This window comes from Balaenoptera acutorostrata, chromosome 1 (assembly GCF_949987535.1).
Source record: "Balaenoptera acutorostrata chromosome 1, mBalAcu1.1, whole genome shotgun sequence".
Taxonomy (NCBI): domain Eukaryota; kingdom Metazoa; phylum Chordata; class Mammalia; order Artiodactyla; family Balaenopteridae; genus Balaenoptera; species Balaenoptera acutorostrata.
In genome coordinates, this window is record NC_080064.1 from 15,933,649 (window position 1) to 15,957,480 (window position 23,832).

General features: G+C 53.5%; 2 protein-coding genes across 3 annotated transcripts; both read right to left on the bottom strand.

Moving 5' to 3' along the window:
- Positions 1–327: 327 nt before the first annotated feature.
- CAMK2N1 (calcium/calmodulin dependent protein kinase II inhibitor 1) lies at positions 328–4,336 on the bottom strand. The gene is made up of 2 exons (XM_007175055.2): positions 3,212–4,336; positions 328–1,640 (listed from the first exon to the last, which is right to left on the bottom strand). The coding sequence occupies exons 1-2, from the start codon at positions 3,375–3,377 to the stop codon at positions 1,570–1,572; spliced, it is 237 nt and encodes a 78-aa protein (XP_007175117.1). The 5' UTR covers positions 3,378–4,336; the 3' UTR covers positions 328–1,569.
- An 11,880-nt stretch (positions 4,337–16,216) lies between these two features.
- MUL1 (mitochondrial E3 ubiquitin protein ligase 1) lies at positions 16,217–23,595 on the bottom strand. 2 transcript variants are annotated; one of them, XM_007175056.3, is made up of 4 exons: positions 23,482–23,595; positions 19,920–20,007; positions 19,388–19,508; positions 16,217–18,124 (listed from the first exon to the last, which is right to left on the bottom strand). In XM_007175056.3, the coding sequence occupies exons 1-4, from the start codon at positions 23,578–23,580 to the stop codon at positions 17,395–17,397; spliced, it is 1,038 nt and encodes a 345-aa protein (XP_007175118.2). In that variant the 5' UTR covers positions 23,581–23,595; the 3' UTR covers positions 16,217–17,394. The 2 variants fall into 2 exon arrangements, with proteins under 2 accessions (XP_007175118.2, XP_007175119.1); XM_007175057.2 differs by lacking the exon at positions 23,482–23,595 and adding an exon at positions 23,198–23,452.
- Positions 23,596–23,832: the final 237 nt, after the last annotated feature.

The following is a 23,832-nucleotide window of genomic DNA, read 5'->3' on the forward strand; positions in this document are numbered from 1 at the left end:
AAGGCTGCCAGCCTCCAAACTTTGCCCTTCACGAGGCTGACTCCCTGCCAACCAGCACACCAGCCCTCCTTCTCCCCACACCCCACCAGGGATGGCAGAAACCCCACGGAAGCAGGGAGAGCCCAAGGCAAATTCAAACTGGACACACTTGCCCTCCAGGGATGGCCTTGCCACTCCAGCTTCTTTCCTATCACCTGAGCCCAACCCACGGTGGCCTCCACACCACCTTTTTGCCTCACAGACCAAAGCTACCGTTCCCGCCTTCCCGTCTGCAACCAGCAGACAAAAAGCAAGCTCCCCGGAACCAAAGCCGAGAAAAGAGAGGAGTGAGACACAGGAACAGTTCTTTTATTGTACATTGAAGAAATAGCCCTGTGTGCTGGTTAAAGGTGCAACATACAGAATATCGAATTAAGAAAAGAGGCAACAGGGTAGGGAAAGGAAGAAGCCTCTTGAGGTCCAAAGTTGCAAACAAAAACTGGTAAAAGATTCCTCACGCAAGAGGCATTTTTGCAAATACCATGCAAAACAGGCAGCTGGTGTGCCCTAAGAGAACCCCTATAAATAACAGAAAAAGACACTCCAAGCATTCCTTTACGTGGACTCAGAGCACAGGGAAAAGAAAAGAAACCAAAATGCCTTTTGGCATTTCAAGATATTTGGCACTCTTGTGATTACATTTTTTTACAGTCCATTAAAGAGAATAAACTGACACAATATTAGAGAAAAAAAAGGCTGCTCACACAACAGACTGCAGGGAGGGGTTAGAAAAAGCTCAAGCATTTTTTTTGTTTTTTGTGTGGTTTTTTTTTTCCTGACATATAAAATGTGTTCATTTGCATTAACTTGGGCAAATAGCTCGCAGCAACAAAGAAACACAAGCTTTACAATTCATTTTAAAATAAAGCGACGATTTTTTTCTATGTATGATTCCTTAGAAAAGTTCCCGTCTTGTTTTAAACACATTCTTGATAACTTCAAAAGATGACCAAAATAGAATGCAATATCTATAGAGATCATTTTCTGATTTTCTTTGTACATCCAAGGATAACAACATAAAAAAATAAAACTGGACAGCATTTCACATCCAAGTGCACAGAATCATTTTTGCGAGATTAAATAATGTAAACATTGGGAACAGCCAAATCAGCGAAGAATGCCAACACCTCAAAACACCCGGTGTTGCTGCTTCATTATTTAAATGGTTCAAAATCCAGATCTATAATTGCGCAATATTCACTGTATATAAAAAGAAATGGATATTAATTTTGACAAATAGCTGCAACTGAGACTTCTCTTTTTATTTCTTTATGTATATATATATAGTGATTTTTTTAATTTTTTAAAAATTTTTTTAAATTTTTATCTTTGCAAAGGAGCCCAGAGCCTTCTCCTTCTCACGCCTCATCTGTCTCCCGGCCTGACACGAGATACAGGTTGTTGATTTCATCGTGGGTAGCAAGCTAGTAATAAATTTCAAAGTGCTTTCTCTTTTCATGCTTTTTGCCAATAACTGATATCGCCGTTCTCATTCTTATTCTCTCCCTTAACTCATTGTCTTTATGGGAGTTAGACACCAGGAGGTGCCTTGTCTGTCATATTTTTCAGCACGTCATCAATCCTATCATCTTCAATAACAACTGCAAAAAAAAGGAGAGAAAAGGAGAGGTGAGCGCTCTTGGGCCTAGCCAGGGGTCCCTAATTTTCGCTTTACGCCCGGGTCGGAGGGGCGGGTAGACTGAGGAAAGGAGAGGGAAGGGGTCTCCACGCGTGCTAACACAGCCCCATCCTCTTCTGCTCAGCCAGAGGTCCCTCCGCTGCTTTCCTCTGAACCACTCCCCCACCCCCAGGCCGCGTCCCAGCATGGTCCTGAGAAGAGGAAGCAAAGAGGGCACAAACCCCGCAGCCCTGGCGGCAGCCTGGGCGCGCACCGGCCTGGTCCTCACCCCGCCCCCCACCCACCCTGGAAGACGCATTTATTTAGGAAAAAAGGCTCCTGGGCGAGAGAGGGAGGGGAAGAGGAGCTACGGGCTCCGGGTCTGGGATCCTCCCGGGTGCCCCGAGCGCAGCGCCGGTAGCCGAGGCGGGGTGCTGAGGTGCGCAGAGCGAGGAGGGACGCCAGGGGCCGGTTGCACAGCGCGCAGCCCGTCGGGGATTCTGGTCTCGCTTGGGCCGGGAGCCCCCCTCCGCGCTGCCAGCGGGCTGACTTGGCCTCTCCGCACTCGCCGCTACAGAGGTCGGAGCCTCCCTTCGCTGCCCGCCGGTGGCTCGCCCGCCTCTCCCCATCTGCCTCTCTGTGTCCTTCGCCTCTCTCACTATCTCTACCTAGCCTCGCCTTCCTCGGTCCCTCCATCAGTCTCCCGGCGCGACGGTCACCTGTCGAGGTCTCTAGGCCTCCCTCTGTGTCCGGGGTGTCGGTCGCCCTCATTGTTTCAGCTGCTTCTCTGTCCTCCCCAGACTTGCGTCCCTGGCTCGCTGTCTTTCCGGCTCTGACTCTCTCTCTCCTTAGCTTTGTCTCGGTCTCTGCCCATCTCGGCCTCCCCGCTACTTCCCCCCTCCGCCTTCCTCCCTATCTCTGCGTCTCAGTCTCTCACGGCAGCTATCGGTCTTTCTCATTGTCCCCGCGCCTCTGGAGCTCCTCTTAGAGCCCCTGCGCGTCCCAATCTCTCCGGGGCTTTTCCAGCTCCTGCGCCGAGCGCCCAGGCTCGGCAAACCCCCTCCCCCTGCCAAGGAACAATGAAAAGCCGGTGTGATCCGAAAGCCCCTCGCCTTCCCCGCCGGAACCGGCCCTGCCCCCCCGCAGTTCCCCACGCCGTTCCCTGGGGAGCCCTAGGACCCCCCCCCCCCCCGGCTTGTAGATCGAGTGCAGCTGCTACTACACTGCGCAAAAGGGGCGCAAAAGGGGCGGGGGCAGGGTATAAATCAAAAATCAAACTTTGGGGACCGGGGTATAACCTTTCAGCCTCTGCTGCAGCGAGATGCAGCCACGCCCCCTGGGTGACCCCAACGAGGATCTGGCTGAGGGGGAGGGGTTCCCGAGGCCAGCCGGAGCTGAACCCGCAGTGCGGGATCACCCCCCGCCCCCTCCAATTCTGCGCGATGAGATTTTAGTGGGTCGGAACGGGCTCCCGGGTGCGGGAAAACCCCGCAAACCTCCGCCAGGCCTGGGTGCCCGGGAAATGGGTGTCGGGGGAGGCGGCCGCGAACTCACCCCGCTTGCTCCGGCCGATCTGGCCCAGCTTGGGCGGCCGCTTGTTCTGCCCGGCACCGAAGAAGTTGTTGGTGTCCTGCAGGCGGCAGGAGAAGATCTGGCCCACGTCGCCGCCGTCGCCGTAGGGGCTCAGCTTCTCGTCGCCGTAGGGCAGCACCTCCGACATGGTCGCGTCCGGGGGCTCCGCGGCGGCACCTCCTCCGCCCGCGTCCCCGCCCGCGGCGGACAGGGTCAGCGGCACTGGGGCCGGGGACGGCCGGCCGGGGACGGCCCGCGGGCTGCGGCGGCGCTGGCGCCGGCGAGAGGCCGGAGGGCGCCGCTGGGGCAGGAGCGCGCAGCCGGCCCGAGCGACCCCGCGAGCGCCCGAGGCTGCGCTGCGCTGCGCTCCGGCTCGGCGGCGCGCGAGTGGCTGCTGCTCCGGCAGAGGCGAGCAGGACTCACATCCTCGGCGCGCTCGGGCGCTGGACTGGGGCCGGGCCGGGCGGGGCCGTGAGCCGGGGGAGGAGGCTGTGCCAGCGAGCCCCGAGGGCGCGGGGCCGAGGAGGGCGCACCCCGGGAAGCCGGGCGGGCCGGTCCTGCGGCGAGTGCGGGCGGCGGCGGCGCTGGTTCGGGGAGGCTGACTGGGGAGCTGCGAGCGGCTGGGCTGCGAGGGGTGGAGGGGGAGGGGAGCGAGGGTGGAGGGAGGGCACGGGTGGGGGGGGGGGAGAGAAGCCCGGAGGGAGGGAGGGGGAAGAGAGAAACCGAGAGGGAAACGGGGAGAGAAGCAGAGACACAGAGAGAATGAGAGGCAGGGGAATCGACCGAAAGAGAGAGAGGAAGGCAAGAGGGAGGAGAAGAAAGGGCAGAGGGAACAACTAGATCAGGGTCGGAGAGGCAGAGGGGAGAGAGAGAAAGAGGGTCGGAGAGGGAAGGAGGAGAGTCAGAGGGAGGAGAAGGAGGCCGGGACCGAGAGCCAGCCCGCGGGCGAGCTGCGAGCGAGAAATGCCGGCCGCGGCGCGGAGGCGAGGCCCGGGGGGGGGGGAGGGCAGGAGGAGGGCGGGGCGGAGGGGACCCGGGCCGCGGGGACAGATCCCTGGAAGCCGAGCGACGTCATGGGGCAGCGCAGGCCGGCCCGGGCCGCGGCTAGCTTCCTGCCCCCGCCCCCAGCACCCGCGTCCCGCCCGCGCTGAGGGGCCCCCCGTGAGCCCCGCCCCGGCCCGGCGGCCTCCGGGCGCCTCCTCCTCCCGCACCCCCTCCCGCGGGGTGTTTACCGGGTCCCGAGCCGGTGCGCGGCGGCTCCGCGCGGGACCTGCCGCCGGCTCTGCCTCCCGCGGGGAGCTGGGGGGGAGTGGGGATTCCGGGAGCGGGAAGGGGGACCTACGACGCACACGCGGGGAAGGACAGATGGATGCAGGTCTCCCCGGAGGCCAGATGCTGGGGTAGAGGTCGGAGGGCACCCGGCGACCTTCGGACACGGTCTCCCCCGCCGGCGCCAACCGGGGAACCCCTTGCCCCCATCACACTTGCGCCCCACTCTAGACTATCAGGGCCCGGCCCCTTGGGCCTCACACTCTGCCTCTCCCACTCGGTTCGCCCTGGAAGGCCCTGCTCCCAGCCAGGGCTCTCGACTCGGGCTCCCGCGGGGCCTCGGGGTGGAGGCGGATGGGGGGAGGGGAGGGGCAGCCCAGCCTCCCCGAAGAGCGGGGAGCGCCTTCTTACGCCGGGCTCGCCAGGGATGCCCGGCTCTTGGCGTCCACTGCCTCTGCCGGGGACGTCCCGGGCCTGCAGCTCTCTGCCCTCGGGGACCTCCCTTCCAGCAACTGCCACGAGGCCTGGGGAGAGACTGAGGCTTCTGAGCCGAGGAGAGGGCTCTGGATCGCGGGAGGGAGCCTGGGGCAGCCCCAGGGTCCTGGGAGGCGCGTCTGCCGAGCAGATGGTAACTCCGAAGGGGCAAGGTGCGCGAGGAGGGCTCGTTATCCTCGCCCAGAGCCGACAGCACCTGCTCTCCCCCTGGAGACCGCCTTCACGCGGCAGGACCAGCCTGACCGCAGAAAGAGGCAGCCATCCCAAGGTCATGCAGTTTGCTGAAGGCAGGGCAAGGAAACACATCTTGGTCCCCTGGTGAGTCTCAACTGGCTCCACCAGCTGCCCTGCAAGGGGTCCCACCAATAGCGAAAGAGCATCCTCAGGTTCACTCGCACCATAAATCTAGGACTCTGCGTGAGTGGTGGGCTGGAGGGAAGTGGAGGAGGTGTTTTTTAGTGACAAAACATCTGGTAGAGAGGCTGCCTGAGAGGAGCCAGCCCAGCCCCTCCCCCAAACTGTGTAAAGGGGATCCCTGGCCTCCAGAGGCCAGGCACCTTGGGGAGAGGGGAGGAAGGGGCTGAGAAACCGGGATGCAGATGGACTAGGCATGACCTTTGGATTCAGGCCTGGGTTTGAATCTCAGCCTTGTCATTTGGTAGCTGTGTGACTTTGGGCAAGTCACATCCCCTCTCTGAACTTCCATGATCTCAGCTGTAAAATGGGGCATGTGGCTAGCTAGCATCAGGCTCTCGGGGCCTGGCTGAGCATAGAGGTACACTAAACATTTGCGAAATGACATAATGAGGAAGAAAGAACAGTAGCACTTCATTCATTCCCATTTCAGAGCCGTCAGAGTTGGGAGGATCCTTAAGGAGGACCCAGTCCAACCTCCTTCATTTAGAAATGGGGAAACTGAAGCCCAGAGAGGGTCAGGGGCTTCCTCCAAATCCCACAGCTTGTCAGTGGCAGTAGTAGCAGGTCTCCGGCCTCCTTTGCTCCACTCCACAAGCAGCCTGTCTCCATTCATTAAGGTTTTATAGAGTGTTTGCTTCGAGGTTAACACCAGGCCAAGTGCTGGAAGAGAAAACAAACGCATAACAAGCAGGATAATAGTTACAAGAAGCTCTTACATTTGTATCAGTCTTTCTGTTCCTCCCCACCACACCCCAAAGCATCTTCACATCCATTATTGACCTTGCTTCTCAAAATAAACACCTTTTGAGGTAAAAAGAGGAGACAGTGCATCCTGTTTAACCCTTAGCGGAAAGAGTATGTGACTTGCCGAGGTCACAGGCTAGTGATGGAACCAGGAGAAGCCACTTTTCCCAGCTGTGATTCCAGGCCCCTATAGGGGACACCCAGCAGTGGTGACAGCGTGCAGGGCTGAGACCACCCCACTCATCTCACACTCCTCTGGCTCCTTCTCTACTGCCGAGTAACAAAGCAGTGTTCACGCTGAGTAGCTACCACAGTCCTGCTGTACTGAAGGTCTGCAGAAAGGCACAGAGAGGGCTGACGAATCCCTGCACACACAGCAAGTGAGAGCAAAAAGAGAAGCTGGGTTTTACACCCCATCTGTTTGTATGTTTACCTTTCCTTGTTCCAAATAAGGTTAAAGGTGGCAGCACCACACCTTCCTAACTCAATACCCACCCCCTTACCCACACATTCCTCTCAGGCACATGGCACTTTACTGTTAGAAAGGCATTTCCATGACTGTTCCCTTCCTAGAGGCTCCCTTTAGCCTCCAGAAGTGGCAGGACTGGGACAGTCAGACCCATTTTACAGACAAGGTTCCTGAAGGTTAAGTGATGCCTCCAAGGGCACACAGAAGCTCTGCAAGGGAAAGTGTGAGTCAGTATGGTATTCCTTCCACCTCTACCCCTCCCAACTGTCTCCATTTCAGAGGCCTCACTCAGTCCTCCATTTGTTCATCCTTCAGTGGGCCATCGCTTTATTCTGGAGCCCTAGACCTGGATGCACACATGTACCCTGGGGCTCCATCCCTGCCTTACCCCACAAGCCAAGAGGGTGGCTGTGAGCCAGATGCCCAGGGCTGTGTTGAAGATGCCAGGTCCAGATGGAGGAACGGACCAAGTAAGGCAGGAGTGGAGACCACTTTCCCCACGACCCATCAAGGAAACCTGGCAGTACACAGTCTAGTGAAGTAGGCTGGGGTGAAGGGGGTGGCCTTCACTGGGACAGCCAAGATCAAATTCCTACTCTGTCATTTCCTAACTCTGTGGTTATTTCGCCTCATCGTGCCTCAGTTTCCTCATCTGTCAAATGGGGGTAATAATGATTTCTACTCGGTGGTTTGTTCTGGGGAAGGAGATTATACATGTATCGTATGCCTGGCACACAGTAAGTCCTCAGTAAACGTAGTTATTATTATTACCTATTGACTCTCTTTGTGACCTTGAATAAGCTGATTCTCTCCTCTAGGCCTCTGACTCTACATCACAAAATGGGAAACTTGGAGAAAAATCACATTTTTTTCAGCTGCAAAATCAACCAGGTCTCTCAAATCTAAAGTAGATAAAACCTGCTTGAGGCAAAGGTGGGGGGTTTCTCCTTCAAACCTCACCTGAAATCTCCTTTACCAAACCCTGGGGCTCTGCAGAATTGAGAACCACAGGACAGGACCATCTCTGTGAGCCCTTTCAGCACAGATGTTCCAGGGTTAAAAATACATATTTGCAAGGCCCTGCTGTGCCCTGAGCCCTGCACTAGTGTCGATGGGATAGAAAAAGGGAAAGTCAGCCCCAGATGGGCCTCCGCATAAAACAGATGCTCCGCATGCATTTGCTCCCCTCATTCCCTTCCCCTCTCTCCTACCCAGATAGGGAAACTGAGTCATGGGCCATGGCATCAGAGAGTAATGGCGAGACTTAGAGAAGATGGTGGTGTCTCAGCCCTGGGTGCAGGGCATCTGCTGGCAGCTCAGGCCCAGTAACCCATGGGGCGGAGCGCTGGGAATGCTGAGCCTTGCCAGGACTGGCTCAGACCCTCGATGGCCCAGCAGGGGAGGCCAGGATGCGGTGCTGTGTCAACAGCCAGCTGGTCACCTCCAGAGAGTCTAAGTGGCCTCCAGAAGGGAACTACCACTCTGAGCCGGGCCAGATAAAAACCCACATCACCCCCACGCCTCTCACCTCAGGGACTGGAACCTGGGTGCAGCCCATTCCCCACCCGCCTTGAAAGGCAGGGCCTCTGCAGCCCACCTCTGCACCACGCCTGCGCGCGCGCACACACACGTGCACAAACACACAGTGAGAGAAAAGCACGTTAGCCGACTGGGGGTGGCTCAGACCTAGAATCAAGAAACAACCCAAGAATAGTTCACTCACCTTCCCTACATTCAGCAAACAGTTGTGCAGGACTTTTGTGGCAGGCAGAGCCCTTCCCCCCAGAAGTTTGCTTTGTTTATTTAATTACCAAGACCCTTTCTTCAAATAAAATCTTACAAGGAACCTCCAGAGATAAAAAGTAGATAAAGGGCAAGCTGCTGGGGAGATAGGGGCTCAGGACGCCCCCCTTTGGGCCCCTCATGCTCCCCGGAGGGTCTCCAAAGAATGCCCAGAGTTCTAGAAGCCTCCGCATGAAACCAGCCCTAGAGTTCATCTAGCCCCACCTCCTCCCATCACAGGTGGGGAAAGGGGTGCCCATGGGGTGGGCTGCAGCCAGGTCTCCTGCTCAGGGTCTCACACCCCTGCTTCTCACTGTAGCTCGGGGCTGTATCTGGAGGGAAGCTCCAGCCACACACACAATCAGTCACAAAATAAAAGGGCTTTTTTCAACGATGCAGTCTGCTGGGTTCCTTTAAAATAAAGAGATCAGAGGGTAATTTTTTAAAAGATTTTATTATACCAATAACCCACAAAGTGAGAGTCCCATGAGCTCTTTAGGAAAACTTCAGAAATAGTGAGGACACCTGGGGGCGCTGAGGAACTTAATCTCACCAGGACGTGAGAGGGGGTCACCGGTGTCCCGACTGCACTCTCCTCCCCCCACCCCAGTCACTGCACATCCTCACACAGAGGACGGCGGTGGGGTGTGGTCCTAGGACCTCTGAGAGACCAGCCCAGAACGAGCAGGTGGGAGGTGCTGGGACTCCATGTCACCCTGGGAAACAGTTGCCTCACTCAGGCCCAGGCTGGGAGGAGAGGAGAGCCGAGGCCGGGCGCCATGGCCGTGTCGGCACAACCCCGCGGGGCAGGGGTGCAGACAAGGGCAGGTACCATGCTAGCCTCATGGACAAATGGTGGAGGCTCAGGAGGCTGGGGACCGTGGTCTGGCTGCAGAGCCTGGGCTCTGGATGCCAGGTTTCTCCCACCCAGGCTCCCGAGAGGCCTGAAGTCCCCTGACTGAAGAGCCCCTGACCTCACCAGAAAATGAGCTAAGCAAATCGTGACCGCTCATGGGGACAAAGGAGGAGCTAGTCCATCAAGCTCAGAAAGGGTAGCCCTCTGACTGCCACTCTCCCACCCAATCTCTATGAAGAGCTTCCCACGCCCTGGGAATACATATCCACACCTGATAACTGCAGAAGTTGGCTGTGATTGTCATCTCTCTCTAGGTCATCCTTAGGGGCTCTGAGGCCAGAGAAGTTGAGTGACGAACCCAAAGCAGCACAGCCCAGGAGAGGCAGCAGGTCTGACTCCAGGCCGAGCTCTCAACTGTTGGGTGACACCACTTCCCTGAGGACACCTGGGAGTCGGGTGACCAGGGACAAGCCTCTTCTAGTCTCTGCACCTCCACCTACCCACAAACTAAGGAGATGTACATCACTGCCCAAGCCTCTTGCAGGCTGAGGACCTCTCTGGGAATCTAATGAAAGAGATGGATTCTCTTTCCCAGATACAGAAAATTGTGTGTGTGCAATTTCCAGGGGATCTCTGAACCCCAAAGTCCCTTCAGATAAAGAACGCAGGACTGGATCCCATAAATGACACTCCCCACCAGTATCCTGTGACAACAGAAGAGATTTTTACACCTTAAACCCAGGGGCCCTCACCCTGACTCTCCCTCAAACCTGGGGTCAGACCTGTGTGGGCTCAACCCTGGACAGAACGACGTGGCCATTGACCTCTGAGCTCAGGTTCCCAGCGAGGGGACTGGGCATGCTCTGGACCCTTGGGTTCCCACACGATGTTATTCAAGCACGTCCCCACCCCACGGATGCAATATCATTTGATATCCGTGATAACCTGTAAGGTTGGCAGGGCAGAGAGGGGTATTTTCCCACTGCGTGGTGGGGAGAAGTCAACCCCAAACGAGAAAGATGAGCTGCCCGATTGGAAACAGAGCCAGGACCGAGACCCCAGGTCTCCCAAGAACCAGCTCAGAGCTCTGTCCACTGGACCTGGTGACAGCAAGTGAGATGAGGGTAAATCAGAAGTTCAATCCCAGCTCCATCCCTTCTTACCTGTGTGACCTCCAGGCAGTCACTTCACTGTCTGAGCCAGAATTCCTCTCAGCTGTAAAGTGGGGGTAACCAGATCAGCCTCAAGGGGAGATTGGGAGGATCAGATGAGATGCTGATTGGGTCACTAGGATAAGAGGAAGGGACAGCTTCATGCAGTGAGTCCCACTGCCCAAAGCCCTCCAGGGCCTGCAGGGGTGGAGAGAAGGGCTTTCTATTCCTAGAAGAGGAACTTCCTGTGTAGTAGGAAGGGTAGAAGCTGGAAGAGCGGCCACTGCATGGGCACAGAGGCCCTCCGCACCCTGCCCTGCCAGAACCTGGGCTGCGCAGGGGATCCGGAAGAGGAGAGACCCCTCTGGGAGGGGAGGAGCCAGGTGCAGGTGAGAAAGATGGGAGGAGAGACAGACTCACAGACAGAATCCAACAGAAGGAGAGAAGCTAAAAAAGCCTCAGAGAGGAAGACAGATCCACACGCGGAGGAAGAAACTTTCGCACACTCAAAGACAAGAGGCAAACAGCGGCAGATGAGAGGCAGAACTGCCAAGTAAAGCAGTTCCCGGTTCTCTTTCCTTGCAGAGAAGGGGACAGAGAAACTTGACACATAGGAGGGAGGGCGGAAGGCAAAGACAGGGCAGAGGAGAGGACAGCAAGGGAAGCAGGCCAGGCTGGGAGAAGCAGGATTTCTCCACTAAGAGAAAGCTTCTGGGGAGAAAATCAAAATTTATGCCATTCAATTTTTTTAAGCCTCCTTTACCAGTGTGAAGTCATCTGGGTATTTTAGGAACATGTGATGCATTATGCATGTCTCATTTTTTGTTGAAAGAAATCATGGTTAGTATATTTAAAGATGTGAATGCCTGGAAAATTATAGGGAGAGAAATGTGGGATTTTTTTCCCCTGAGTTTTCTGGGTTTCTCAGAATTTTCACATCTGCACCTGGCTTCCTGGTGTGTTGGTTAGAGAAAGGAAGGAACTAGAGAGAACATTCCTGCTTCTCCCCTTCCCAGCCTGTGCGCGGGACCTGGGATCAGCAGCTCAGGGTCCTTCTCAGCCTCTTCTCTCAGGCCTGTGCCCCATGCCTCAGGAGAGAGAAAATTGCACCGGCTCTCGGAAGCGCCACCTCAGTTACTCCCGCAAGGCCTCCAGCGGCCTCAACCATAGGAGCACAGCGCCACCTGGAGGTCATGGTAGAGATTGCAGCATTAGAGGGCTCCCATCACAAGCCCTGGGGTGGGGAAGGGCAGGAAGAAACGCAGACTATGAGCCAACTTACTGCAAGCATGAATGAAGCCCCATCCTATGAAGCACCTTAAACACCAGGGAAGACCATGAGGGGGTGGGAGGGATGAAGTTATGGCAATTTGGACATTAATATTAGTATGACTTCATATGTACCCCGCTCTCCCCGGCCTAGAGACCCTTCAGGTTCAAGACACAAGGTGTTGGTGCACTAGGTACTTAATAAGTGCTTGTTGAGTTCAGCTGTGGCCCTCCAGGGTCATAGCCCAATCCCAGAGGAATCTGGATTTGAGGCACCTAATGCGAGGCAGTGGCTCTGGCAGGGACACAGGGTAAAGGTCAAGAGCTGAGGGCCCTCCCCCGGGCCTGGGCAGCCCCTCTGACCAGTGCCAGTGTCCCTGGCTTGGCCTCACGTGCCCCATTCTCGGGGAAGGGAAATGCCAGGTCCCTGGGCTGGCATCTGAAAAACAATAAGGCAGCAGCTGCAAGAGAAATGACTAATGAGCACTCCGGGGAGCAATTCAGGACATCGTACATGGAAACTTAGCTCATTCAAAATTGATAAGTTAACACTATCTAATTAGAGAGAAAATGTGCTGATCTCCCTGGCTTTCTGGGAACGTGGGTCTGCGTCTGTGGCAGGCAGCTCGCCTGAAGAGGGTCTTCATCTCAGGGCTTCGAAACTGCCCTCCCTCCATCCTCATCCACTCGTTGTGTCACAGACATGCAAAATGGCAGAGCTGAGTGGAGCCTTGGGGAGCGTCTAATCCAATCTGCTCCCTTTACAGACAGAACTGAAGCCCAGAGTGGTTACATCACTCCATTAAGTTCAACAACAACAACAGCAACAGAGCCAGGACCTGAGAGAAAGGCAGCCTCTGGGCTCCCAGTCCAGACCATTTACCACCACGCAATGATGTTGTCCTGACTTTCCTGTGTGGAGCCCTCAAAGCTCTGGGCAGGTCATTGGACATGATGTTTCTCTTACACAATCCATCTTGGATCCAGGCCCTCAGAGAGGCCCTTCCCTTGTTCCTTACAACCAGGCCATGACCCTCATCTCTGGTCCAAAAACCAACTCCCACAGGCAGCCTCCCAGGATTGCTGGCCCCGCATCCACTATCTCATTCGCTGGTTTTCTCATTCATTCCATGTACTTTCAGTGGTTAAGAGCTCGGGCTCTGGAGTCAGACTGCCTGGACTTAAATCCTGTCTTTCTTGGGTGCTTGAGCAACTTGACCTCTCTGGGCCTTGACTTCTTTTTCTTTAAAGTAAGAATAATACAGACACATAGCTCACAGTGAGGATTAAATGACATTGATCACGTCCAGTCTTCCGCCGGTACCTAGCAAAGAGCAAGCCCTAATGTTAGCTCTAAGGAGTATAGAGTGATGACCTAAAAAAATTGTGCTGGAGCAGAAATAAGATACAGTTGCTGCCCAAGACATGGGTTCAGAGCAGGAATAGGACTGGATTATGTAATCTCAGGGGAGGGGCACCTAACCCCGCCTGGCTGGGGAAAGTCAGGGAAGGGTTTTCTGGAGAGGACACCTAAAGCTGAGTTTTGAAGGGTGAGGAGATGTTAGCAAGGTGAAGGAAGGACCAGAATGCCAGGGGCAGGACTCGGCAATAGCAAAGGCTAGGAGGCAGGAGCAGCGACGTGTTTAAGGAAGCTCATCGGCTCGGTGTGGCTGAAGCCACAAGTGTGAGAGAGACGGATATGGAGAGGCTTGGCGAGGTGGCCAAGGGCTGGGTCACATGCCTTCATATGCCTTGGAGGAACCAGGGCTGGACCCTGAGGGGACAGGGAGTCTGGGGAAGGACTTCAAGCAGAAGAGGGACGTGGTCAGATTGGTGTTTTAAATAGATCATTCTAGGCTCTGTGGGGTAGGTGTTCTCTATTTGGCTCCCCTTCGGCAGTGATACCCTGCCCTTGGTTGCTTTATTTTGAATGGTCAGGGAATCTGCTCTAACCAGGCTAATCTCAAAGGCCATCCCAGCTGCGATATTCTGTGAACCACAAACACTCCAACAGCCGAGTCACCCATCTGTCCCAAAGGGACTGCATCACATTTGTTTCTGCATCCCCAGGCACAGAATACACATTTAGTAAATGTCTCTGAGATGAATAAATGCCCAGCAAGGATACCAAACCTGACAGCCTCTTCCTCTGAGCATTTGCGAGGCCCTGCGGGACCATCTGCATCAGATCTGTCCACACCCAGCCTAGGACCAGGGTTGCAAAGGGTGTCAGAGATTGGCCTAGTTTGTCATGTTGTTTGCTTTTTGAATTTTCCATCACCATTCTGAATGAATTAGGATTCCAAAGACCTGCCTTCTGGCTCCTGCTCCACCAGGATAAGCCTCAACCTGCGGTCTATAAAACCAGGGGATGTGACTGGTGATTGTCAAGGTGCTGACTGGCTTCGAAAACGCTGTGTGTCTATAATACTCAGTTGTCACTTGAACAATTTCCCCTCTTAGCCTCTCAGCTTCGATGTGACTAAAGGCAAAGGGCTTTATAGTCAGACCCTGATAGCCTTGAGCAAATCACATAAGCTGTGAAAAGGGGTAATATAGGGCTTCCCCAGTGGCGCAGTGGTTGAGAATCTGCCTGCCGATGCAGGGGACACGGGTTCGAGCCCTAGGTCTGGGAAGATCCCACATGCCGCGGAGCAACTAGGCCCGTGAGCCACAATTACTGAGCCTGCGCGTCTGGAGCCTGTGCTCCACAACAAGAGAGGCCGCGATAGTGAGAGGCCCGTGCACCGCGATGAAGAGTGGCCCCCGCTTGCCGCAACTAGAGAAAGCCCTCGCACAGAAACGAAGACCCAACACAGCCATAAATAAATAAATAAATAAATCCCATTTTTTTTTAAAAAAAGGGGTAATATAGCCTCCCCTGCTAGTTCGCCCTAAATCTTAGAAACATACCTGATACCTGGAGAGTCTAACATCGCCAGGCTCACGACTATGCGTGGCTGTAGGCAAAATGTGACCCTGCTGGACCTCGCTGTTCTCACTTGTAAAATGGGGGGAACAATACCCACTTTGCAGGACTGCAAGCATTCATGCTTATCAAGTGCCTCGCACAGAATTTCAAAACACCAGGAGCAATTACTCAAGACGATCCCTGCCTAATGCTGTCTGCCTAGGATTAGAGGCTGAGCATAAGGGTTGAGTCAAAATTCACAACAATCCCACGGTCAGTTCCTTGTCTCCAAATCACCACCAACCCCCAGCCTCAGTCCCACGGATCGGTTTAAGCCCCTTCAACCCTGCTGGTGATGAGGCTTTCTAAATGGAAGGTGGGAACTTCCACCTTTGGAAGCACGGGCGATGGAGAGCATGGGGCAGTCTCAGCCCAGCCAGGCTAGGACCGAGCGTGGACCTCAGATCCGGAATCCGGGTATGTGTGTGTTCGTGTTCCCAACCAGCTGCCACTTCCTGAGGCAGAGACGGTGCTGCTCCTGTGTCTCCCACGACGGGTAACTCAACTCCACTTGGAGGAACACTCCACACAGAATTAGTCTGCCCAGGATTTGAGTCAGACCGGGGTAAGGGCAGGCTGCCTTTGCTGCTTTTCCATCACTTGATCAGATCTAGTCATGGAATCTAATGCCAAGGGCTGAACTCTGACAGATTAGCACATAAGCCCCCCGCGTCCCCACACACAGGCAGCTCATTCATCCTCTAAAACCTGGACCCTCTTTCAAAGTGTCTGCTGAAAGGACACAGGAAAACGGCAGATGCTTTGAGATGCTCAGAGGTCAGCCCCATCAGTCCCCCTCTCACCCTGCCCGCTCCCTGACACCTATGTGTAAAGCCAGGGTCTTACCGCCTCCCTGGACAGGACTCACCATGGGCAGGTGGGTTCTCACGTCCGCCTCCTCCTCCTCCAGTGTGGCCTCGTCCACTGACGTGGCGCACCAGCACCTTGTGGGGCGTTCCCGTGAGCACTGAGGGACCCGTCAGCCCACCGCCGGTGAGCAGGAGGGTCAGGGGTCTGAAGCAGCTTGGAGTTTAAATGTGGACCCCACCCCCACCCTTACTAGCTGTGTGTCCTTGACCCAGTGAACATCCCCCCTTGGGGCATGCTTCCTCATCTGTAGGATGAGATGCCAGGAGAGCCTGGCAGGGTCTTGTGAGGATTGACTTACTACGAAATTAAAGTCTGAAAGAGCATCCGGTACCTATGTTAGTGTCCTCCCTGCTGTCCCCAACACCCCCGCGTCCCATTCTCCCAACAGGTGAAATCGCACTGCCTGTGTTCAGGATGTCAGCACAGATGTCTTCAAAGACGACTCAGCGAGGCCAGGCGTGACCTGCGGGCATGTCTCCGGGGTGGCCCTCTCTCAGGCTGACCGGAGACCCCCCAGCACCCCCCAGCACCCACCGCGCTTCAGAACCACCAAGCTGCACCACCTTGCAGCCAAGGAAGGACACACAGAGGCCTCCAGGTCCCCAGCTCATTCCGCCATAACAGGATTCAATCCCATCCCGGGGCAGCTTCAGCCTAGCCGCTGAACTCTCGTTCAAAGCAAGAGGCTGACACGTGGCTATAATGTCTTTTATTTGTGCCGTCCATGCTGGACGCGCAGAGAACCGGCGCCAGGCCCCTGAGAGCGCCCCCATCTCCCCCGCACAAAGGAGGATCGGGCATGGATATTCAAAGCCAGGGAAGGGGGAGAGGAAAGTGCCATGCACGTGCCCCTGGACACTCAGAGGTGCTGAGAGAGGCTCCCCCACTTCTCCACACTCACCAACTCAAGCGGGACAGCTGAGGGGTGAGGACTGTGAGAAGGGCGGTGTGATTACACCCACGGCACGTGAACTTTTCAGTGGTGGGCAGGGGGGCCTGGAGAGGCTCTGCACTCAGGACGCTGGCTGCTACTTTTCCGCGGTGCCAGCCTTGGAGAGAAGCTGAGAGCCCGAGGCTGGGGCAGCAGTGGCCTTACTGCTTCCTTTGGGAAAACCAGAGCCAGCCCTTAGCCCTCTCGGGCCTCGGGAGTCCAAGTCAGGGCGGACGCGTGCTCTGGTGGCCCTCTCGTTAGGTCCATGGTGGCCCCAGGAGGGCTGCAGCTAAGCGGCCCCATCCTCACTGCCACGGGGATCACTGAACGGGCACCGTTCCAAGTGCCCCCCGCAAATGACCTCTCTCCATTCTGACCGGAGTCCTGCCCTGTTAGGCAGAGGGCAGATGCAGGACTTCACTTCCCTTTGTCCTGACACACGTGTGCACACAGGTAGGAGGCCAGCAGGTGAGGGAAAGGGACTCGAGTGACGCGTCCAGCCTAACAACTTTTTTCCGGGCTGTAAGCAAGGGGGAGGAGGACTGCGGCAGTCTCTTCAGAAGCAGCTCCGCAAGGCAACTTTGCCTCCCCTCTGGCCGAGTCATTCAAGGCTCCAGTCCGCAGGAACCGACACCTCACCAGAAAGGACAAGACACCAGAACAGAAAAGCTGGAGGCCACTGACTTTGGCGCTTGAGCAGTGAGCTGTCCTCAGCCACGCGCGCTCGGGGCTCCAGGGAAATGACGCGGCGCACAGCGCCCGCCCCAGGGTGGGGCTGTGGGGCTGTGCTCAGTGCCCGAAAAGGTCCCCTGCACGTTAGAAAGGCCGCCCTCTGCTGCTGGGGCTGTGAGATGACAGCCGCCCACCACTGCTCTTCTAAAGGCCTTGAGATAAACAGCCCTGAAGCGGGGCGGGGGTCTCACTGTGGGGCCTCGAGACCATTAGCTGTTGTACAAGGGAATCACCCGGGTGATCGCCTGCCTGCAGATGGGGCACCTCCTGGGCTCCGGCAAGGCGCGGTAGCACTCGGCGCAGGAACACACGTGCCCGCACTCCAGGAAGACGCAAGACCGGAAGCTGCTCAGGCACACGACGCAGGCGTTCTTCAGACTCTCCCGGTCCTCGGGGTTGGCTCGGCTCAGCAGCTGGGCCTCGTGCTCCCGGAACTCCTCCTCCATCTGCTGGAGGCGCAGTCGCTCTCGCCGCTGCACATACTGCTTCCGGAGGATGAAGAAGAGGGTAGCGCACGTGGCAAAGCCGAACACCAGCGTCAGCACCTTCCAGAGCCTGACGCTGGACTCCTGCCTCTGCAGCAGGCTGTCGAAGTCCTGGCTGCTCAGGTAGTACTGCATGCCCTGCTTGGGGGGCTGCAGGCGGATGGAGTTGCTGTCCAGGACCAGCTCGCCCACCCCCGTGAGGGTGGCCCCCACCTTCAGCATCTCCTCGGTCTCCTGGACGCCCTTGGGCCGCTCCCCGCTGATGTAGTGGCCGATGACGTCCGTGAAGGACTGGACGGAGGGGTGGAACTTCTCGTACACCGTCTCCAGGCCCAGCTCCAGCGAGTCCAGGGGCTTCAGGACCCGCACGGCCACATCCACGCCATCCTCGTGGGGCACCAGGTCAAAGGGCACCACGTTGGTCCTCTGGTGAATGATCTTGGAACAGTCGTTCCTACAAGAGAACTCAAGATAAAACAAAGGATGGCAGATACCTCGCACCCAGGCAGGGGTGGAGAGCACCTCAATGCCAGGAGGACAGTCTGAAGTCTGAAGTGAGTGGAAGAGTACAACAGAAATCACAACTGTCCAGAGCCTCAGAAGAGGGAAGCTCGGTTTTTTAGGTTCTCAGGCGATCTCAATGGGCAACAAATATTGTCACAGATCACCTCTACTGTTTATTTCCCTTTGCCCCTGTAAGACAGACTGATTTTTTTTATCTTAAATAAATGCCTCAAAAAAATTAAAAATAGAACTACCATACGACCCAGCAATCCCACTTCTAAAAGAACGAAAATCAGGATCTAGAAGAGGTATCTGTGCTCCCGTGTTCACTGCAAGGTTATTCACAACAGCCAAGAAACAGAAACAACCTAAATGTCTATCGACAAATGAATAAAGAAAATGTGGTATATACATAACAAGGGAATACTATTCAGCCTTTATTAAAAAAAAAAAAAAAAAAAGGAAATCCTGCTACATGCGACAACACGCGTGAACCTGGAGGACGTTAAGCAAAGCGAACTGAGGCAGACGGACAGAAGGACAGGTACTGCACGATTCCATTTACATGAGGTATCTGAAGTAGCCAAACTCATAGAAACAGTAAAACAGTGGTTGCCAGGGGCTGAGGGAAAAAGAACATGGGGAGTTGCTGTTCACCGGGTATGAAGTTTCACTTCTACAAGACGAGTAAGTTCAAAGTCTCCTGTACAACCTTGCGCCTGGAGTTAACAGGACTGTACTATTGTACTTAAAATTTAGTTAAAAGGGGAGATCTCAGGTTAAGTGTTCTTACCACAATAAAAATTAAAATAAAATAGAAATCCAAAACAAAACCCTCCTAGGATCAGTTGGAAAAATGGAACTGCATGTAATAGCATGAAATTATCTTAACAGGTACTGAAATCATTAATCCATGCCATGAATCAGTGTTTCTCAAACCTTAGTGTGCATATCCACAGACTCCAGGTCCCCTATCCTGGAAATTCTGGCTCAGTAGGTCTGGAACGGAGCCCAGGAATCTGCATTTGGACAGGATGCCTAGGTGACGGCAGTGGAAGAGGTGCTCAGACCACGCACAAGAATATCAGCAGCACTGAGAGACCAGTCTCCGCCCTGTCTCGGGAAAAGCTTGAAGACGTGGAAACAGGGCCGGGACACCGACATCTGAACCGACCGCCTGTGCGGCCTGGGCCCGTGGAGCAAGGCTACGCACCAGAGGTGAGTTGTCCGGTTCCACACCATCTTGTGTTCCTGAAGCGTCAGCCGCTGGATCACCCCCTTGCAATTTTCTACAAACTGGCTGTTAAGCGTTTCTTTAACAGACCGAACGGCTCCTGAACGGAAACAAATTATTTTATTTCTGAAGAACTGTTCCGCCCTTTCCTTTAAAGTAATTTAAATTTTGTTTTTAGTTTGAGTGAGTTTAATTAATCAACATGATGAAAACATCATCACCGTAAGTTATGCTTTGGGGCGCTCTGCTAAGCAGTTTACACGGATCACATCATTTCAGTTTTACAGCAACTCTGTAACCTATATTTTAGAGATGGAGCAATGGCGGTTTGAAAAGGCTGCATAATTTCGCCAAGATCACACAGCAGTAACACAGGTCTTTCTGACCCCAAAGTCCCAGTTCTGAACCACTGCCCCAAGGCTACAAAAGGCCCTCAATGTCAGCCAAGAAGATCTTTACCAAACTTTTAGAAGAGGGAGTTATTTTTCACTTTACCAATAAATAAACATACCTTCGATAACAGCGTAAGGCACACATTTTCCTGGAGCTTCTGAAAGAATACTCTTTAAGTCTTCACCCAAGTGGATTCTTTTAGCTCCCTAAATGGAAACAACAGATTGAATTGACTGCTGAATACTGATATGCTCAAACAAGTGAAAAAAGAAAAAAAGACTATTTACGTTTTTCACGTTGAGAGACTAAGGACATCAGGCAGGAAGGAGACTACGGAGAATCCGATTCCGAAGCTGTGTCCCAGAACTTTTACCATATAAACAGGCTTGGGGCAGCGCCTCATCTCTGCCATCTGCAGAATGGGGGTGCCACTTACACTCTTCCTCCAGTTAACCAAACATTCACTCCTTTTCATTTTAACTTTTTAAGACAAAAATATAAAAGATACTAATCAATTTGTATACCACAGATCTGAATGCAATTTGATCTCTTCCTGACAGCACAGCACCATGCAGCCAAAGGGCTTATGCGTAAACGCGCCTCAAGTAGTGACCAATACATGGCAGGGGCTCGGGCCATGGTAGGTATTATCATCACCGGGCCCTTGTCAGTTCATGCTCTGCATGAGACATTATAATAAAGGGCTGCCTTTGCATTACAGGGCAAGGCTTCAGGAACTGGTGCCAAACACTATTCTTCTGCTTTTCAGTTTGCCTCTCTTCCCTCTCATAATCTGGCGAGCACAGTTACCTCTGCTGCTACCCTCCTCTCACAATCCCCAGTTCTCCATCCCTTCCAATTCAGTTTCCAACCTGCCGTGCTTGGGAACCAACCAAGCCTGTTACTGCTGCATCAAAAGTAAGATAAAATTAATAAAACCACTGAACATTTCCTGAGCCAGGCACTGTGCTGGGCGCTATGGATTCAGGGATGAATGAAGGACAGTTCCTGCTTTCAGGTATTTCCATCAACAAATCTTAAAGACGCCGGATGAGTAACCTCTAAAGAGGTGAGGAGGTACTGCATACATATTAAGGTCACTCTAAGTTTAAGCTGCTGCTACACAGTAAAAAACAGGAGCAAGGTCAATAAAAATTTATTAACCATGTACACTGGGAAGATAATAAAAACAATGGCAATAACAACAACTAACCCTCAGTTTATTCACTCCTTTATTATCTGTCTCTCCCTCCACTGGACTATTGAACTTAGGAGGGCTAGGACCTCATTGGTCTTGTTCACTGCTGTCCCCCTAGTGCCGAGAGAGTGCCTGACACATAGCAGGCACTAAATACATATTTGATGAATAAATTAGCGAATAAATAAGCACTTAGATATACTACATTCTAGGCACTCTGCTAAGCACTTCAAATGCATAACCCCATTTAATGCTCATACCATCCCTATACAGCAGACATTATTATCCCCAATTACAGATAAGGAAACTGAGGCTCAGAGAAGTGAAGTAATTTGCCCAAAGTCACACAGCTAGTAAAGTATCCACCATAGGATAGTTGGTTAAATTTTTTTAAAAAGCAAGGGAGGGGGAATTCAGTCAGAAAGACCTAGGATTGAATCAAGCTTCAATGCATCTACTGTGACTTTGGGCAACTTAATTTATCTGAGTCTCAGTTTCAAAACCTGTAAAAGGTGGGGGAAACAATCTCACAGGATTTTCATGTGGATTAAATGAAACTTAAGTGTGAAAGAATCCAGACCAGGGGCTGGCACATAGTAGGCATGTGATAAATATGCAATCCCATCACTATGAGAGATGCAAAAGGATAAGACACAAGCCCTACTCTGGAAGTTTTATAATCTGATCAAGAAAATAGAACCTAAAATATGAGGAGTTCCAACTGTTTTTCCAAGCAGGGGCTATTTCTTTCATCCTCATTTAGGAACTAATCAGCAAAGCTTTTAAGGTCACCCAAAGATGGGTCACTGCTTCAGAGGATCCCACCTCCCGCCAACTTGATGCCAATGTGATTTCTGATTCGGAGTCAGAAAGTAAAGTATCAGTTACAATCACAGCCACTTCAGGAGTAACTTATTTAATTAAGCAAACAAGAGGCAGCTGGAATCTCACCAGGATGTCATTCAGGCCACAAATTCAATTCCTTGGTAACTAGGTGCATTCCAGGCAGATTCCAAAACTCCCTTCATGGCAGGGATTTCACACACTTGTTTCTAAGCTCTTAAGGTAAACAATCTGATGATAATGAAGTTAGGTTTAGGAATCCGTCTTTCAAATAAATGTCAAATTAAGCCCTAACTGTTGTATTATGAAACTGTAGCCAAAACAAATCCACAAATATTTATTGAGCATCTACTCTTTGTTAAGCATTGGGTTAGAACCTAGAAGGAAAGAAGGGTAAATAAGATCCTGTCTCTGACCTAATGAGGTCCATCTCTCATGAGCTGCTCACACATTCGCAACTGAAATAATGTGCTCAACAAGAAAAAAATCCTATACTTGGAATCAAAAGGCCTAAATTTAAGTTCCAACTTAAACTGACTAGCTGTATAGACCTTTCCTGGGAGTCTCGATTTCTTGATCTGCAATCCGGAGGTGTCATTTTAACTACCCCAAGAAATTATTGTGAAGAAAAACTAAAACCAAGATGGAAACGTGCTGTGTAAGTTGTAAAGTGCAGCTCAGGAAACTGAGTGGCATTTTCTAAAGGTCTATTAATATAAAAAGGAAGTCTTTTAGAAGCAAGGAGCTGAGTGGTTATGTAGTGGGTAAATCTAGGGCTTCTGTATTTGTGGTTCCCTCTCTCTGAATTACTCTTCCCCAGGCACCTGCACTGCCCCCCTCAAGTCTTCCTGGGCTCTGCTCAAATGTCACCCTATTTAAATGTCACTCTATTTAAATGTCACCCTTTGTCCAGCACTCCATTTCCTCTCTTCCTTGTATTACTCTGTAGTATTTAACCCCATGTGTCACACCATCTGATTGACTTGTTTACTGTCTGGTTGGACTAGAATGGAATCTCCATGAGGTCAGGGACTTCTGTCTGTTCCACCCACGCGATACCCTCAGCGCCTGGAGCATAGCAGGTGCTCAATAAATATTTGTCGAATAAAATAATTAAGTCAAGATTCATTCTGAGTAATGAGAGGGACTTAGGAGAAAGGGGGCAGTAAAGCAGTTATCACGAGACCGGAATTCTGTTCCTAGTTCCTCCGTCTACCGGCCGGGCGACACCCTCTCGGAGCCTGTTTCCTTCTCTTGGATCTTTTCCGAGGGTGGAACGGCCCACGGCGAATCGGGGGTTCACCATTACCCCGGGCAGGATGACCGGCTGAGGTCAGGCGGGCGTTAGCACTGACCTTGAGCTCTCGGGCGACCTGGGCCTTCTGCCGGTACAAGGAGTACAGGACAGCGGTGACGACAGAGCTGGTGCCCAGGAGGATGAACTGGCCCAGCGAGGGCCACCCGCCGCTCTCCATGGCTGCGCCGAGCCCTGGACGCGAACTAGGACGCCGCCGAGGTCAGGCCCCACGACGCGCGACCCCCGCCCTCCGTCTCGCGCCGCCTCCCTCCACCCGGAATCGCACCCCCAGCACTGTCCCTCCCGGAAACGCGCACCGGTCGCCCAGCGATGACGCAAGACCTGGAACTGGAAGTGGGGCAGGGCGGAGCAGACCGGAAGGCTGTGTTGCCAGGGTGATCGCCGGGCGTCAGCTGCTTCTGCTGGGGTCGGGTCTCCCATCTCGTACGTGGGGAACGGTTTTGCGAAGCTGAGCGATCGCTTGTCACTCCATGACCCTTTCGACACTCGGTGCATCGGCCACAACTGTATCGCCCGCGTCGCCACGGTCTCAGTCCTTCTGGTTTCCTGGGGTTATCGCGTTGTTTGACGGGTCGTTTGATGACTCCGCCATTGGATTGGGAGGAAAGAAGAGAATGTCTAGTAAGCACTTGTGAGTATTACACATTTCAGCTTCACGGCAAACCTTGAGTC